Raw genomic sequence first — 13,187 nt, forward strand, 5'->3', positions numbered from 1 at the left:
AATCAGCCCCCTTTCACCTCTCTTCCTTGGGCTTCAAGCTGAGTGACACACTGCTCCCCTGAGAGGGAGGGAGGAGTCACACACACACACATGCACACCGAGCCCAGCGGCCAGAAGAAGACTGCGGAGGGAGGGAGGGAGGGCAGGTAGAGAGAGAAGTTGTGGTTAGGAGGAGGAAGGGTGAAAATAGAGGATCCATCCTCAGCTCTGAATGGAGCTCCTTGTTCGCTGCCAGTTGAACAGAAAGAGAAACCTCTGTGATTATTTTACTTCTCCCTCTTCCTCACCCCTCTGGAGGTCTGAGTACAGCTCCAGGTGGAGCGCCAAACCCCTTTCAAGAGGCCCAACCATCAGAAAAAGAGGTGATGAGTGTTTCTCAGCGTGTCTCCCCTTAGTACACCCCCACCACTCAATGCCAGAGCTGAACTCCACGTCCAGGAGCCAACATCTCTTAAATTGCACATTCATGTTTGATTTGTCTCAACCCCTTCGCCCTCGCCTCTTCCTCTTACTAAACAGCCACCCAAGTATCCGTGGAAGTGCAAGGCAGGCACTTCTGCTGCAGTAATAGCAGTGCGTGTTTAAGTGTGTTGGGGAAGAGATGGGCGAAAAGGTGGCGATCGGAGTGAGCCATAAGATCTCGTCTTTGCAGCTCTACAGGGATTTATTAGACCGGGGAGTACATTAGCATCATAAAGAGCCGGGAGAATGGGCCTGTGGATGGGCTGCAGACACCACCACTACACTTTAACATGCTCTGCGGCATCACTCGGCGCGTGTGTGTGAATGTGGGCAGATGAGGGATAAGATTACCCCGATTTAAACTTAAGAAAGGCTGTTAAATGGTTTATGGATCATCCTGAAGCAGTCCCCGGCTAATATATCAGGGGATGATTGAAGGAGCTGCAGAGGAGGAAAGAGGCCAAAAAAAAAGGCAGGTGAATTTGAAAATCAAAGTGGCACCAATAAATTTCATTTGACAAAAACGTGCAATTTAAGGTTTGTTGTGGGAAAGCTTTGCTGGGAGATTATGAAAATGTTTTTAATTCACCAGGGAAAAAAGGCAAGCAGTATCTTAACAGTTGCTGCCCTCTGCAAATAAATAATCAACTTTTCTTGTCATTTGTGAACAAGCATAAGCAAGATTTGGTTCTTCAGCTACATTTAAAAGTGCTTCATGCACAGCAGCTCAGTCTTTGAGTGACGGTAATGTCAGAGAGTTGAAGACGACACTCGCACCGTTTCTGACAACGTAGATCTCTGCTGCCCCCTGGTGGGGGTATAAGGCGACAATATTGAGCAGGTTTGTCTTATTTATCTTCTGCTTACACGTGCAAAAAATACGAGACACAGCTTGACACAAACACGAACATAATATTGAAAACACTGAAAAAAATATTCACTTATATCCACTGTTTAACACTTGATAAATGTACAGTAAATAACTTTTTAACTACACTGCCAGACTCTCTTTTAGAATATAACCTTACTGTATTTCTTAATTCTTTCTTTCATTTTTTTAATATTTGGTTTTATTTAAGTTAATAAGGGCTAATTTTATTCTATTTTTATAGATACATGTGCATTTCTTTCCCACATTTAAATGTGTTCAAATGTTTTTTGAGACTGTTTTTGTTGTGAGATTACACCAACATGTTTTTAACCTGAAATTAAAAGCATCAACATGAGGCAGAAATGTTTTCAGGATTATAAAAATACTATTAATTATTATTCGTGCCAGAAATGTATTGTATATGTATGTATTGACTATGGTGATATGTGTCTTGACGTGAATGTTTACCCCTTTGGATGAGTGTGAAAACAGCCACCCAATTTTAAATTGTGCACAGTGCGGACCAGATTCCTGTCCCAAATCAAAGTGTCAGTTTGAAACCACCCCCACCTTATATAATAATGTAAGTACACACACACACACACACGTTTCTCAGGTGATGTCAGTAAAGAACCACTATAAGTCGGTGAATGGATTCTGGTAAAACATTTTATATTCTCAGTAAAATCAGAACCACTTTTCCCTGTAGTTTGCTCTGCAGAGCGCCCTCTAGTGGAAGAGTAGAGGAGGCCTGAGCAGCTCTTTGGAGTGTCGGCTGGGTGACGGTACAACAACAGTCAAACTGTGGCTGATGGGAAAAAAGGCACAACACTGGCAGACAGAAAGACAGACAGAAACAGACGCAGAGTCAGTGCTACAACCTTTGGCAACCACAACTCCTCGGCTCAGAGTTAACGTGAAGTCAGTCGTCCCGCAGTCTCCATCGCAACAAAGTCAGGGAGGGGAAAGCTGTTTGGTTCTGCCTCAGTCTAACCAGATCCGCCCATAGAGCTTACATTCATACAATTTGGATTCAATCAAATTAAAGAATCAACTTTCATATATGTCTGGCTCCAAATTAAAAACAAAGAGGAAAATAAAATCCTAATCATATAAAAATGGCATCAAAAATGTACATGATCTCTTCATCTCTCTACAGTCAGGTGAAATCTGGAAGTTCATAACTGGCTCCGCCCTCCTTTCCTAATACAACATCAGTGACTGAATAGTGTGCTGGCAGAAAATGGCTCTGAGAAGAAGAAAAGGGTCGTTTTGGAATAAAAATTGAAACAGAACTAAAACAACAAATACAATTAAAATACATTTAAGTGGCTTAGTGGCATATAACATCTGAAATAAATCTTATTCCACATTTCTTCCATGTACAAAGTCAAAACAATAATATAGTTTCCAGTGCTTTGGGAGATAAAATAAACAACAAACTATATAGTAAAGAAAAAAAAACACTTCTTTTAATCAAAAAAAATTACCAACGTTTTTTTTTTTCCAACCTTTATCGACACTGATGATAAGCTATGTCAATTCAAAGCCGAGCCCCGGGCGACCACAGCATGGACGCAACTGTGGTCCGCCTCAGCCCGCCCCAAACTCCACTGTGACGCCTGCAGCCAATGAGACCACACGTTCCCTTTACTGCAGGCGAACAGCAGACCTGAGATCATACGACTATCTCACGAGCTGATTTGAAAATAGCCTCAAGGCTGCACTGTATGTATGGTACTGTAGGTATGGGAGCAATATAATGCCTATTTGTGTACAAGGTGAGCGTTTAACGATGCCTGTTTGTGAACGGAGTGACGGTGGGAGCTAAGAGTGTGCTTTAATAGTGAAGATTAAACCCTGTCACCTTCACCTGGGCCTCTAGTTCAAGCCTAAGAAGTGAGTTAGTGATGGAAAGAGGAGCGTTTTAAGTTATAGTAGAGACTGATGCATTTACAGGCAGAAGTTGAAGTTGATATTTAAGTCTAAAACCCTGGTCGTGACCGCTGACCTATAAAAACATGCCTCTGAAGAGCAGCAGCTGCACAAATGAAAAGGCACATTGATAGGGGTTGTGAGCCGGGCACAATCCAGGTTAACATCTGGCTCTGCTTAAAAATGATCCTGCTTATGTATTCTGTTACAGTACCTGAGTATTTTGACACCTTTGTTTTCTCTACTCCCTCGCCACAGTCAGCGCACTTTACAGCGTCTTCTCCGGGTAAAGGTCATGACAGTATCCAGTGTTACAGATAAAGGAGCTACGCAGAGTGTTTGCGAGAAGACAACAGTTAGAGCTAGAAGCTGGGTAGGTGCAATAAACGAAAGCTGGATTATCCGTCCGTCCGGGGAGATTTGAAATGTTTCCTAAACGTGGACACCTTCAGAAAACACTTGAGCTTAGCAGGCGAACACAGATCTGTGTCAAACAGCGAGCGCTGGAGGCAAAAGCAAACTGTGGAATAACAGATGGAGCAACAGAACAATGAGACCGGACTGCATCCCCTTAAGATGAATTATGCATGCAGGACCATGAAGCTATTTCCATTTTACTCACTATCGTTCATTCAATCATTTATGGTTGCTAAAAGAGGCTGATGTAAGGAGAAAATAACTTGTCCTCTACCGAGTGAGACAATGCACTCAGTTTGTCCTTGTATCTGATAACTTCAATCTAATTAACTGCTGGTTTTGTCCCTTGTTCAATTATGATTCAGAGGCACCTTTATGGAAACGAGGCCAAGTGTGCTCTATAACTCCTGACCTGGCAGTGTGAGTTCAGCCCTTGTAAATGCTCAGTCTGTTGGGCAAAGTGTCAAGTTTGTCTCACATGCACTTGTGTGTGTGTGTGTGCGTGCAAACGTTTGTACTATACAGATGATTTTAAACTGTGTGGGTGCTGTGTACCTTCTTTTGCTCGAGATAATTGTACCACAAATGAGTGTCATCTGTGAATGTGTGTGTGCCGCGCGGATGATGTCATGTCTGTTGGCTGATTCCTTTCTCTTGTGCTGTGATGGTGTGCTGATGTACCGCCGCTTTGTATGCAACCTCTGTGAAACCTCTGCATGTGCTCCTGTATGTAAATGTGTGTGTGTCTACAGTATGTCGCCATCCTCTATGCTGAAGCTGGATCTGCGGCTGGAGTCGACCGACGCCTCGGGGGACATCGCAGAGAGCAGCGGGTCTCCTCCGATGGGGGACAGGGGCTCGTCCATCATCAGGAAGCCCAGCTCGCCTCTCCTCCCCTGGACGTCCAGCCCGCCCAGGTCGCCGAGCCCCGACATGCCGTCTGAGAAGCCGGGGATCCCGTCACACAAGTCCAGCGACTGGGCAAAGTCAAAGGGCTGGGAGCTGCCCACAGACGGGTACTGGATGGGTAACTGGGGCTGCAGGTGTTGGGGGAGCGGCGGCAGCTGCCTGGGCTGAGGCTGAGCCTGGCCCTGGTGGTGGAGGTGGGTCTGCGGGAGGAAGTGGTGGTGCTGCTGGGGCTGGTTCTGGGGTAAGTGCTGGGCCTGGTGGTGGGCCTGTGGGTGAGAGAGGTTCTCCTCGGGGCTGGTCTCTTGTTTTATATAAGGAGCCATCATGTCGGTCGGGTTCAGGCCGGAGGGGGAGTTGCTGGGCAGGCCGTGCATATGAGCCTGCATCTCCAACTCCTGCAGACACCGGCGGAGGGAGGAAAACTCCATCAGTCTCTATACATTTTCTGTGACTGTGCTACTCCGTATGTGTGTTTTGGTGTGTTACCTGGATGCGTAGAATTAGCTGCTTGTTAGCCATCTCCATCCTTTTGAAGTTGTTCTCCACCTCTCTTGTCCTCTGTACATCCTTCTGCATGCGTTTGATGTAGTCCACAGACGCCCTCAGTATAGTGCCTTTGTTCCAGCGCACGTCACTATGCACACAGTAGAGTACAAAAGCCATTTCACCCAGATAAGTAACAGGCAGTAAGTGTTTTCAGTCAAATGTATCACCCTTATCGATATTACAGTGTAGCAAAAGCAACTCACAGGTCAGTGGTTTTGGGGATCATGGTGCCCAGTTCTTTGATACGATCGTTGATGTTGAATCTCCTCCTCCGTTCAACTATGGAAGAGGAAAGAAGAGAGAAAGCGGAGATGAAACAGGAGACAAAAGAGAAGACATGATGAGGATACTGAAAGGCATGAGAAAGCCACAAAAGAGAACTTTTGTCAGTCACATTGTGACCTTTTGAACTATAAAAGTTGATTGCATGTGTGTAAGAAAGTGACACGGACAGGGTTTAAATCTCTATTATGGTGCATATAAGAAAAGATCATTGCATAGTGGATAAATAAAGTAAAGGATTGGAAGGGAAAATGTTTAGGCACACACATACTCTCTCTCTCTCTCTCTCTCTCACACACACACACACACACACACACACACACACACACACACACACCAAAAGTCACAGGCAATTACACGCAAGTGCCAGAACAGCAGGAATTACCAGGTTAACCATCCACCAAGAAGTTGCACTATGTCAGCTAAATCAGTGCAAGGTTGTATAAAACTGTTTTTGCAAGAGGCAGATTATGGTGTGTGTGTGTGTGTTAAGTTTTGGTGTGTGCACATGTTTTAGAGCTATGATAAGAAAAAGAAGACATGCTGCGAGAAAGACTCACTCAGGTTGTGGTTATCTTTCTTCTGTCTCTCCTTGGCCAGCGCACGGGCTTCTGCATCTCAGCAAAAACACAAAAGTGATTAACAAACATCTGAGACTGAGCCGTGTCTTAAGTAGAGACAGTCTTTAAGTGGAGTCGACAAATGGCAAAAGAGTTCAGGCGGTTTTCTAGCTGTTAAAATGTGGCAAGACTTGACTTTTGCGCACCTGTCAGCTCTCGTTTGATGGTCAGGTTGGCAGGACAGGAGTTGCTGGTCATAGCTACGGCTGGTCCCTTCATCCCAGGACCCGTGTACACATCCAGGTGACTGCTAGACAGGGGGAGCTGGGGAGGGAGCACACACACACACACACACACACACACAGTCAGAGACTCACATGGAGTTGACATTATACTTTAGTTAGTTATAGATCTTTGTGAGGAGTCTATTTAATGACAGTTTCTGAGCCGAAAGAAGACTTTGTTGCTCATGAACAGAGTAGTGGTGAATCAAACTTCTTAAAAGCGCTCAGGTGTTCACAAGCAGTGCTAGAAAGTAAAAACATCTTGCAAAGAAAATAATCAACACAAAAGCCTCAATGCCTCTTAAGAAGTCTGCAAAAAAGTTAATTCAAACTCCGGTCGCTCTGCTGTTAATCTATATCATTCCTCTCGGTTTCCTAGACGACTCATTTACAGCCTCCAACACCTTTATAAGTACCTTCATAAAGTCAGCGTTCATGTTTAGTGTGCTGTAAAGAACAGATAGCAGGAGATAATGCAATAATATAGCACCTAAGAAGCGCCTGCCAAACACACACAATGATTGACTATCATCTATCTTTATTATCGCTCTTTACAGCTTCAATCTCTCCTCCTCCTCCAGCTCCTGAACGCACCTTCGTGCAGCGCTCTCCTAACTTTTGCACTTTAAACGTTGCATAAGAGCCGTAATTTGGTTTTGTACGCGCTCCTAAAAACACTTGATTTCCTTTTAATTGTACCGTATAGTTTGAGTCCTACGTGCACTCTTTATGCCTCGTTACCGATCGTGTGGTGCTCCCCGAAGGGAGAGCAAATGTGGCGCTGCTAATGAGGCCTGACAGATAAAGAACTTCAAGGAAGAGATACCTTATCTGCTGGCTACCGTGTGAGCTGTGAGATCAAACGCGTAAATACACACACAGAGGCTTCCACACAGTCACGTCTGTATGTAAATGACGATCAGAAGATCTGAAGAAAACGGAGATGAAGTTTGAATCTTCACAAGCGAGGAGGAAATTATATTGTTGTGTTTTGGTTGACAAACAGCAGCCTTGGTTCAAATACTGATGCACTGTACTATATCAGCTGCATGTTCATTGCACGTTAAGTAGTTTAGATGCGGAAAATGTAACATTAAGGTGATCTTAATCTGGTTTAACAACATAATATGACTGGAAATAAGAAATATCAGATGACATTTGTCCACCAGTTGAAGCAAAATCACCTTTTTAACTGCTTTTAACTGTAAGAACACAATTCTGCATACTTTTTAGAGACAAACTCTGAATAAAAACACATCATAACGCCCCACCCTGATATGATTGCTTTCTGCACATGATAAAAAACCTCAAATTGTTGAGTTTCAAAGTAATCTAATTTCCTGCTCCTGCACCGACCTCCCATGTCCCGGCCAGGCAGCCAGCTCCAACAAGAGCCCATCTAACTCAATTGTACAAGCAGGCATGACCGGGACTCAGTGTAACCATCCATACGCAGACACTCACACACTGTTCACTTGTGCCTGGTATTCACTGGTGCTTTTACTAAACTTTGAGATTCCATGAATTCCACAGAGTTTGCCGCTTTAATCCCCATCAGGATTAGCAGGTGAATTTTACTCACTGCTCTGTCAGTTTGGGAATAAAGCTCCCAGTTTCCAACACAGCAAACTCCAACATACAGAGATAACTTTACACAGCAACAGTTATATGTTCTGAACATGCTGCACTATTGATCATATTGATCAGAGTTTCTCTCTCTGGCTCTATACACAGTGATCATCCTGAGGGTCGATCAGTCGCCTAATCTAATCAATCAGTGTGATGTTTACAAGTACACACACATAGAAACACACACGAGCCGACACACTGATGAAACAATCAACCACAGAGGACATAGTATCTAACAGCTCCAGGAGGCTGCCTGGGTTTCCCTCTCTGAGCCAGACAGACGACCACACAATGAGCTGCACCAGTCCAGACCGGCTAATAACATTAATACAACAGTTTAATGTGAATGCAAACATCATCTCAAACAAAAGTGCAATCATTTTGAATCAATTCCTCCAGAACAAATCAAATGCACAAACTAAATAATCTGTATTGCAAACCCTCACCCGCCCCGCCGCCCTGCTGAGGCTCACTCTATAATCAGGGACCTGAGGTCGGGAGTTAGAGCCGTCACTGCTTCTGTCAAAACTGTGCTTCACTCAGAGCGAAAGCTAACGGCTATAACGCTAACTAAAAGTCACACTTAACAGTCTGACAAACATCAGCGCTTCAGTGTCTTACCAGCTGAATCTGTTCTCCTTCAATTACTTCCACAATGGCATACGTCTTATTCATCTCCTTCATCTTCTACTCCTGCCCTCACTAGGCCAGCGCTCTTTCTTCTTCTTCGCTCTCTCGCTCTGAGGCACCAGCAGCGCACACAGCTCCTCTCTCTGCCACTGCTGCCCCTGTCCTGTGAGACTGACCTGGGCTGCACCGATCCCGTCTTTCTTCTACCTCCGCTCACCACCAAACAAGAGTGAACTTTCCCCTAACTGGACTTTCAGCCTGTTTTCCTCTTGGCCAAATTGCCCTCATCCCCCTCTCCCTCCTCCCTTCTTTTCCTCCCCCCTCTCTCCTTCTCCACCTCCCTCTCTCTCTCTCTCTCTCCAAATGCTTGTAAACAAGTTGAACTCTAACTGCTGGCAGTTTAATTGTTAATTTTCTGAGTTGGTTCCCTTGAACACAAAGCACGGCACAGTCCTCGTCTGATATGTCTTCACTACAGTTTCTAACTGCATCCAGCACGTTTGAGGATGGAATGTTTACTGTTTAAGTCAATTATGCACTTTTGCATGTGCACATGTGAGTTTGTGTCTGTGTGTTTTTATATATGGTTGCATAAAGACACAACCGAGATGGCACATTCAAGGAAAGATCGCAAAGTCTTTGTTGTTTAACAACTGAAAAATCACCATCACCAGACTACAAGACAGTAAGAAACAACATTAACGATAAATCAGAGCGAGGACAAAGACAGACAAAGACTGAGCGTATACAGGAACAGTGATTACAGGAACTACTGAAAAGCCATACTGATGACACAGCGTATCCAGCTCTGACTCATTCAGGCCACACTGGACCCAAAGAGAGCTACACATTCAGAGAATAAACCAGAGACATCTAGTGCTGTATTTTACAGGTGATGCATTCAAGGTGTACGACCCCTGTGGACCAACGCATTGCAATTTGTTTATACCTCATATGTTATACTATCATACAAACAGCGCCAAAGGGAGAAAAGTCTATTTTAATGAGTCACTTTGTCGATTGCGATTACTCGCAGATATCCTCACCTGTCTGTTTTGATGTAGGGTGCACAAGTCGGATCAAGATTTGAATTGCAACAGACATTTAACAACCATTAACCTCGCTTCTTTTGCCTTTTTTAGAGAATTAGGCATTATGTACAACAAAGTACATATGAGTACATGTGCAGTCAAAGCAATATACACTTAAAACATTTACAACCAGTATATGATACACTTCAGCCTTAGTTAAAGGAGGTGTATATTCAAATCTCCAGTAAAATGTTTGAAAGCTTTTGTAATAATCTATCCTAACACATGTAAGTGAAATGGAAGTCTGTTGGATGCACGTCCAGTCATATGAAAGACATCACGTATGAAGGAGTCCTTTAAGTCGCACCCTGGTTGTTGGGCTGGCTCCACTTACTGTGTTTGGCATCTGGATAGGGTCAATGTATGCCTGAATATCATCGTAATTGGACTGCATGCTGATGATGTCATCAATTACCTCATCCATCTGGGGGGGAAAAAACAGGGGAAGAGTGTTGCTTTCATGATTATGACGATCTTGTAGACATATTATGTTTAATTTAAACACTCTATGTAACACCGCACAGAGCAGACCGAACACCTGAAACCTGTTGGCATGTATGCCTGCAGGTGAAGTCGCCTGCAGGTGCATGTCTCACTTAAGAGAGAAGACTTTAAAAGATGACTTCTGAATTATAGAGGCTAACTCGTAAGACTATTTTCCTCTAAGAGAGATTAAAAGAGGAGGTGGAGGAGGAGAGTTGGTCAAAGTCTGCCAGGTTCAAAGGGCCTTACATTCTGCTGTCTCTTGTTAAGCTGTAATGACTCTTGCAAGGCCATAATGGAGCATTTAAATTCCAATGATAGCCGGTGTCTGTCATTGTCAGTTAGCTAACACATCCCCTTTAACTACTGTAAACACAACACATTAACAAGAAACACTTACAAACGCTGCTAACAAACAGCAATGAAATCATTACGATGCTTTTATAAAATGTGGAGATAATGTCACTTTGGAGGTCATATTCAATCCTCATAATTTTATACAGCAGAGTAATAAAGTCATATTTTAGGGATATTTGTCAAGCTGGTTCTTGCTAATTGTGCTTTATAACAGAAGCAGGAATTAATGTGTATATGTTTATGTTCGTGCAGCAGTCGGCCCATGCTTGTGCGCCTACCTCTTTCTCATGGCTGGAGCCGATGTTGAGCATGGCCATGGGGCTGTTGGGGGCGCTGTTTCCAGACATGAGCTGCTCTGTGCGCATGTGTGGGGAGTGCAGGGGTGGGGGGGCAGACGCTGAACCGCCTGTATGCCCCATGTTTGGGGGAGGAGAGGGCGGCACCAGCGCTGCTGCTGCGTGGACCGTCTACAGAGGGAGGTGATCGTGTTATGGATGGAGCACTGACACAGATAAACATACAGCAGTGCTTGTAACATACAGTTCAGAGTAAAAGCTTCCAGATTATGTACCTGTTTGGTGGCATAGGTGGTGGACAGGTATTCTTTCACCTGTTGCTTCAGAGACTGACGGATGTGGTAGTCTGTAGGATTCTCCAGGTGGGTCTGCACCTGTATCAGGGACAGACAGTAAAGCCATGAGTCATTCAGCACATTGATCCAATTCTTCTGCGATCCCACGCATTAAGTGCAGGATTTAAAGTGGTAATTTGTGCTGTTAGAAGACACAACGTGTGATATACATGTAGACACAGTGACTGCTGCTGTTTCTCCCAAACTGACTGACAGTTTTTTTAAGTAAAAGGACAAATAATAAACATAAACCCAGAATTTATATATTAAAAAACTGCAAACAAACTCAGTAGAGAGCAGGCCCGGTCCTCGTTACTACAGAGAAACTCCTGCACCACCACCACGCCCCCACTTCTGTCTGTTTTATAACTCATGACAGGATTATATCAAACATTTAAATAAATATATGTTTTTACAGCTCAATCCTAAAGCGGCATATACAGTTTGTCGATAGTAATTCTTGTCAGTTTGGATAAATACACATGATTGGTTGTCAGCTTTAAACGTGTCAGGCTCTCATGAGCCACAGGAAGAAATACTCAGTGAAAACTATTGGGCCTCGCTCTGTCAGCACAGATGAAGTACACAGAAACAGATCAGGAGGCTTGACAGGCTCAGTGAGACGGATGGACAGGCATTTCATCTTGTCTGCGGCATGAAAGGAAAACACACCGACAACTCTAAGCACTCCCACGCACACGTGCAAGCACACAGAGTAAACTGTGTATACAGCTAATTGCTCCACCTTCAGTTACCAGTGCAGACAAACATATTGTACGTATTTCACAGTTCAACATACCATAAAGCAACACAAACACGCACATAATGGAGTGTTGCACACACCATCAAAGATAAGGACACACAAGCATCTTAGGAATCAGGCAAAATGTCACTTCAGCTTTATCTGTCCCTGTCTGACTCGGACTATCTACATCGCTCCTGTCTGTCCTATCGCACAACATGTCAAAGCTCTTCTTATCTCCCCGTCTCCCTCCCCCCTCTGTCCTCTACCTGCTTGCTGCTCCACCACATTTTTCTCTCTCTGCTGTTTTTTTTGTTCTGCCGGAGTGGCACTGCTGCTGGGTGAGAGGCCACAATGCACAGAGACGTCCTGACCTCCTCCGCTGCATCCTGCTGTCCTATCTATCTGTCCTATCCAGCATTATGTAAGGGGAGAAATGGAAGTGCCACAGCCCCTTATCTTTCTGAAACCCCGACTAACAAACATCAACACCCACTGCTACAGTAACTACAGTTAAATGTATTAACATAGAGACACGTTTTTTAAGCATTTTTCAGGACATTTATCCAACAAAGTTGCCAGGATTTGCTGGTTGCAGCTTCTCATAAGAGAGAATTTACTGCTTTTTTGTTTTTTTATTTCTTTTCTTTTCTTTTTTTTTCTTATTTGGCGCAGTCCCACTGACCTTGAGGACCTCCACAGGGACCTGCATGCTTTGGTAATGCTGCGGGGTGCTGATGGCCGGGGTGGGTGCAGGTGGCCCCGCCATGCGGTGCTGCATGTACTGCAGAGCTGCATTCTGCTGCTGCTGTTGGTGCTGTAGCTGCTGCTGCCGCTCACGCTGCTCCTCTTGTTGCAACTGGTCTCGCATCAGCTGGGGACATGGACACAAAAACACAGAGCATCACAGGAATGTATATTAAAGCATTCCGACTGTGATGGTGACGCTGCTTTTAGCTTAATGCGTTTTTGAGAGTGGATACAAAGAGCTGGCAGCTTGCTAGCAGACCATAAGTGGTGACACACACACCTATTAAATAAGCCTGTAAGAGAAGTATGCAAAATAAATGTTTATAAATACCCAAAGGCCAAATAGCATGACCAAATATATCAGTTGAAAAGTGGTTGCTGCTCATGGATGCCCCTCCAGAATATCTTCCTCTTCAGTATCCACTCCATCACTCAACACCACAACCACAGCTTCCTATATAAAGCTAATAAAAGGCTTGCATGTGCTGCATATGAGACACTTTGAGGGAGTTGTACCTGCATCCGCAGCCCGATGCGTGAGGCCATTGCTGGGGGGCGAGGGGGCAGGGGAGGGCGAGCCGACGTTAATGCACCGCAGTCCAGCCCGA

The 13,187-nt window shown here is 44.5% G+C and overlaps 1 protein-coding gene across 1 annotated transcript; it reads right to left on the reverse strand.

Moving 5' to 3' along the window:
• Positions 1-1,984: 1,984 nt before the first annotated feature.
• Positions 1,985-12,846, reverse strand: tfeb (transcription factor EB). The gene is made up of 9 exons (XM_069678345.1): positions 12,515-12,846; positions 11,028-11,126; positions 10,735-10,923; positions 9,951-10,040; positions 6,189-6,306; positions 5,983-6,033; positions 5,344-5,419; positions 5,081-5,228; positions 1,985-4,989 (listed from the first exon to the last, which is right to left on the reverse strand). The coding sequence occupies exons 1-9, from the start codon at positions 12,698-12,700 to the stop codon at positions 4,432-4,434; spliced, it is 1,515 nt and encodes a 504-aa protein (XP_069534446.1). The 5' UTR covers positions 12,701-12,846; the 3' UTR covers positions 1,985-4,431.
• Positions 12,847-13,187: the final 341 nt, after the last annotated feature.

The sequence above is a fragment of the Semicossyphus pulcher genome, unplaced genomic scaffold (genome assembly GCF_022749685.1).
Source record: "Semicossyphus pulcher isolate SPU_LCO1_2020_fin unplaced genomic scaffold, fSemPul1.0.p SCAF_3, whole genome shotgun sequence".
Taxonomy (NCBI): domain Eukaryota; kingdom Metazoa; phylum Chordata; class Actinopteri; order Labriformes; family Labridae; genus Semicossyphus; species Semicossyphus pulcher.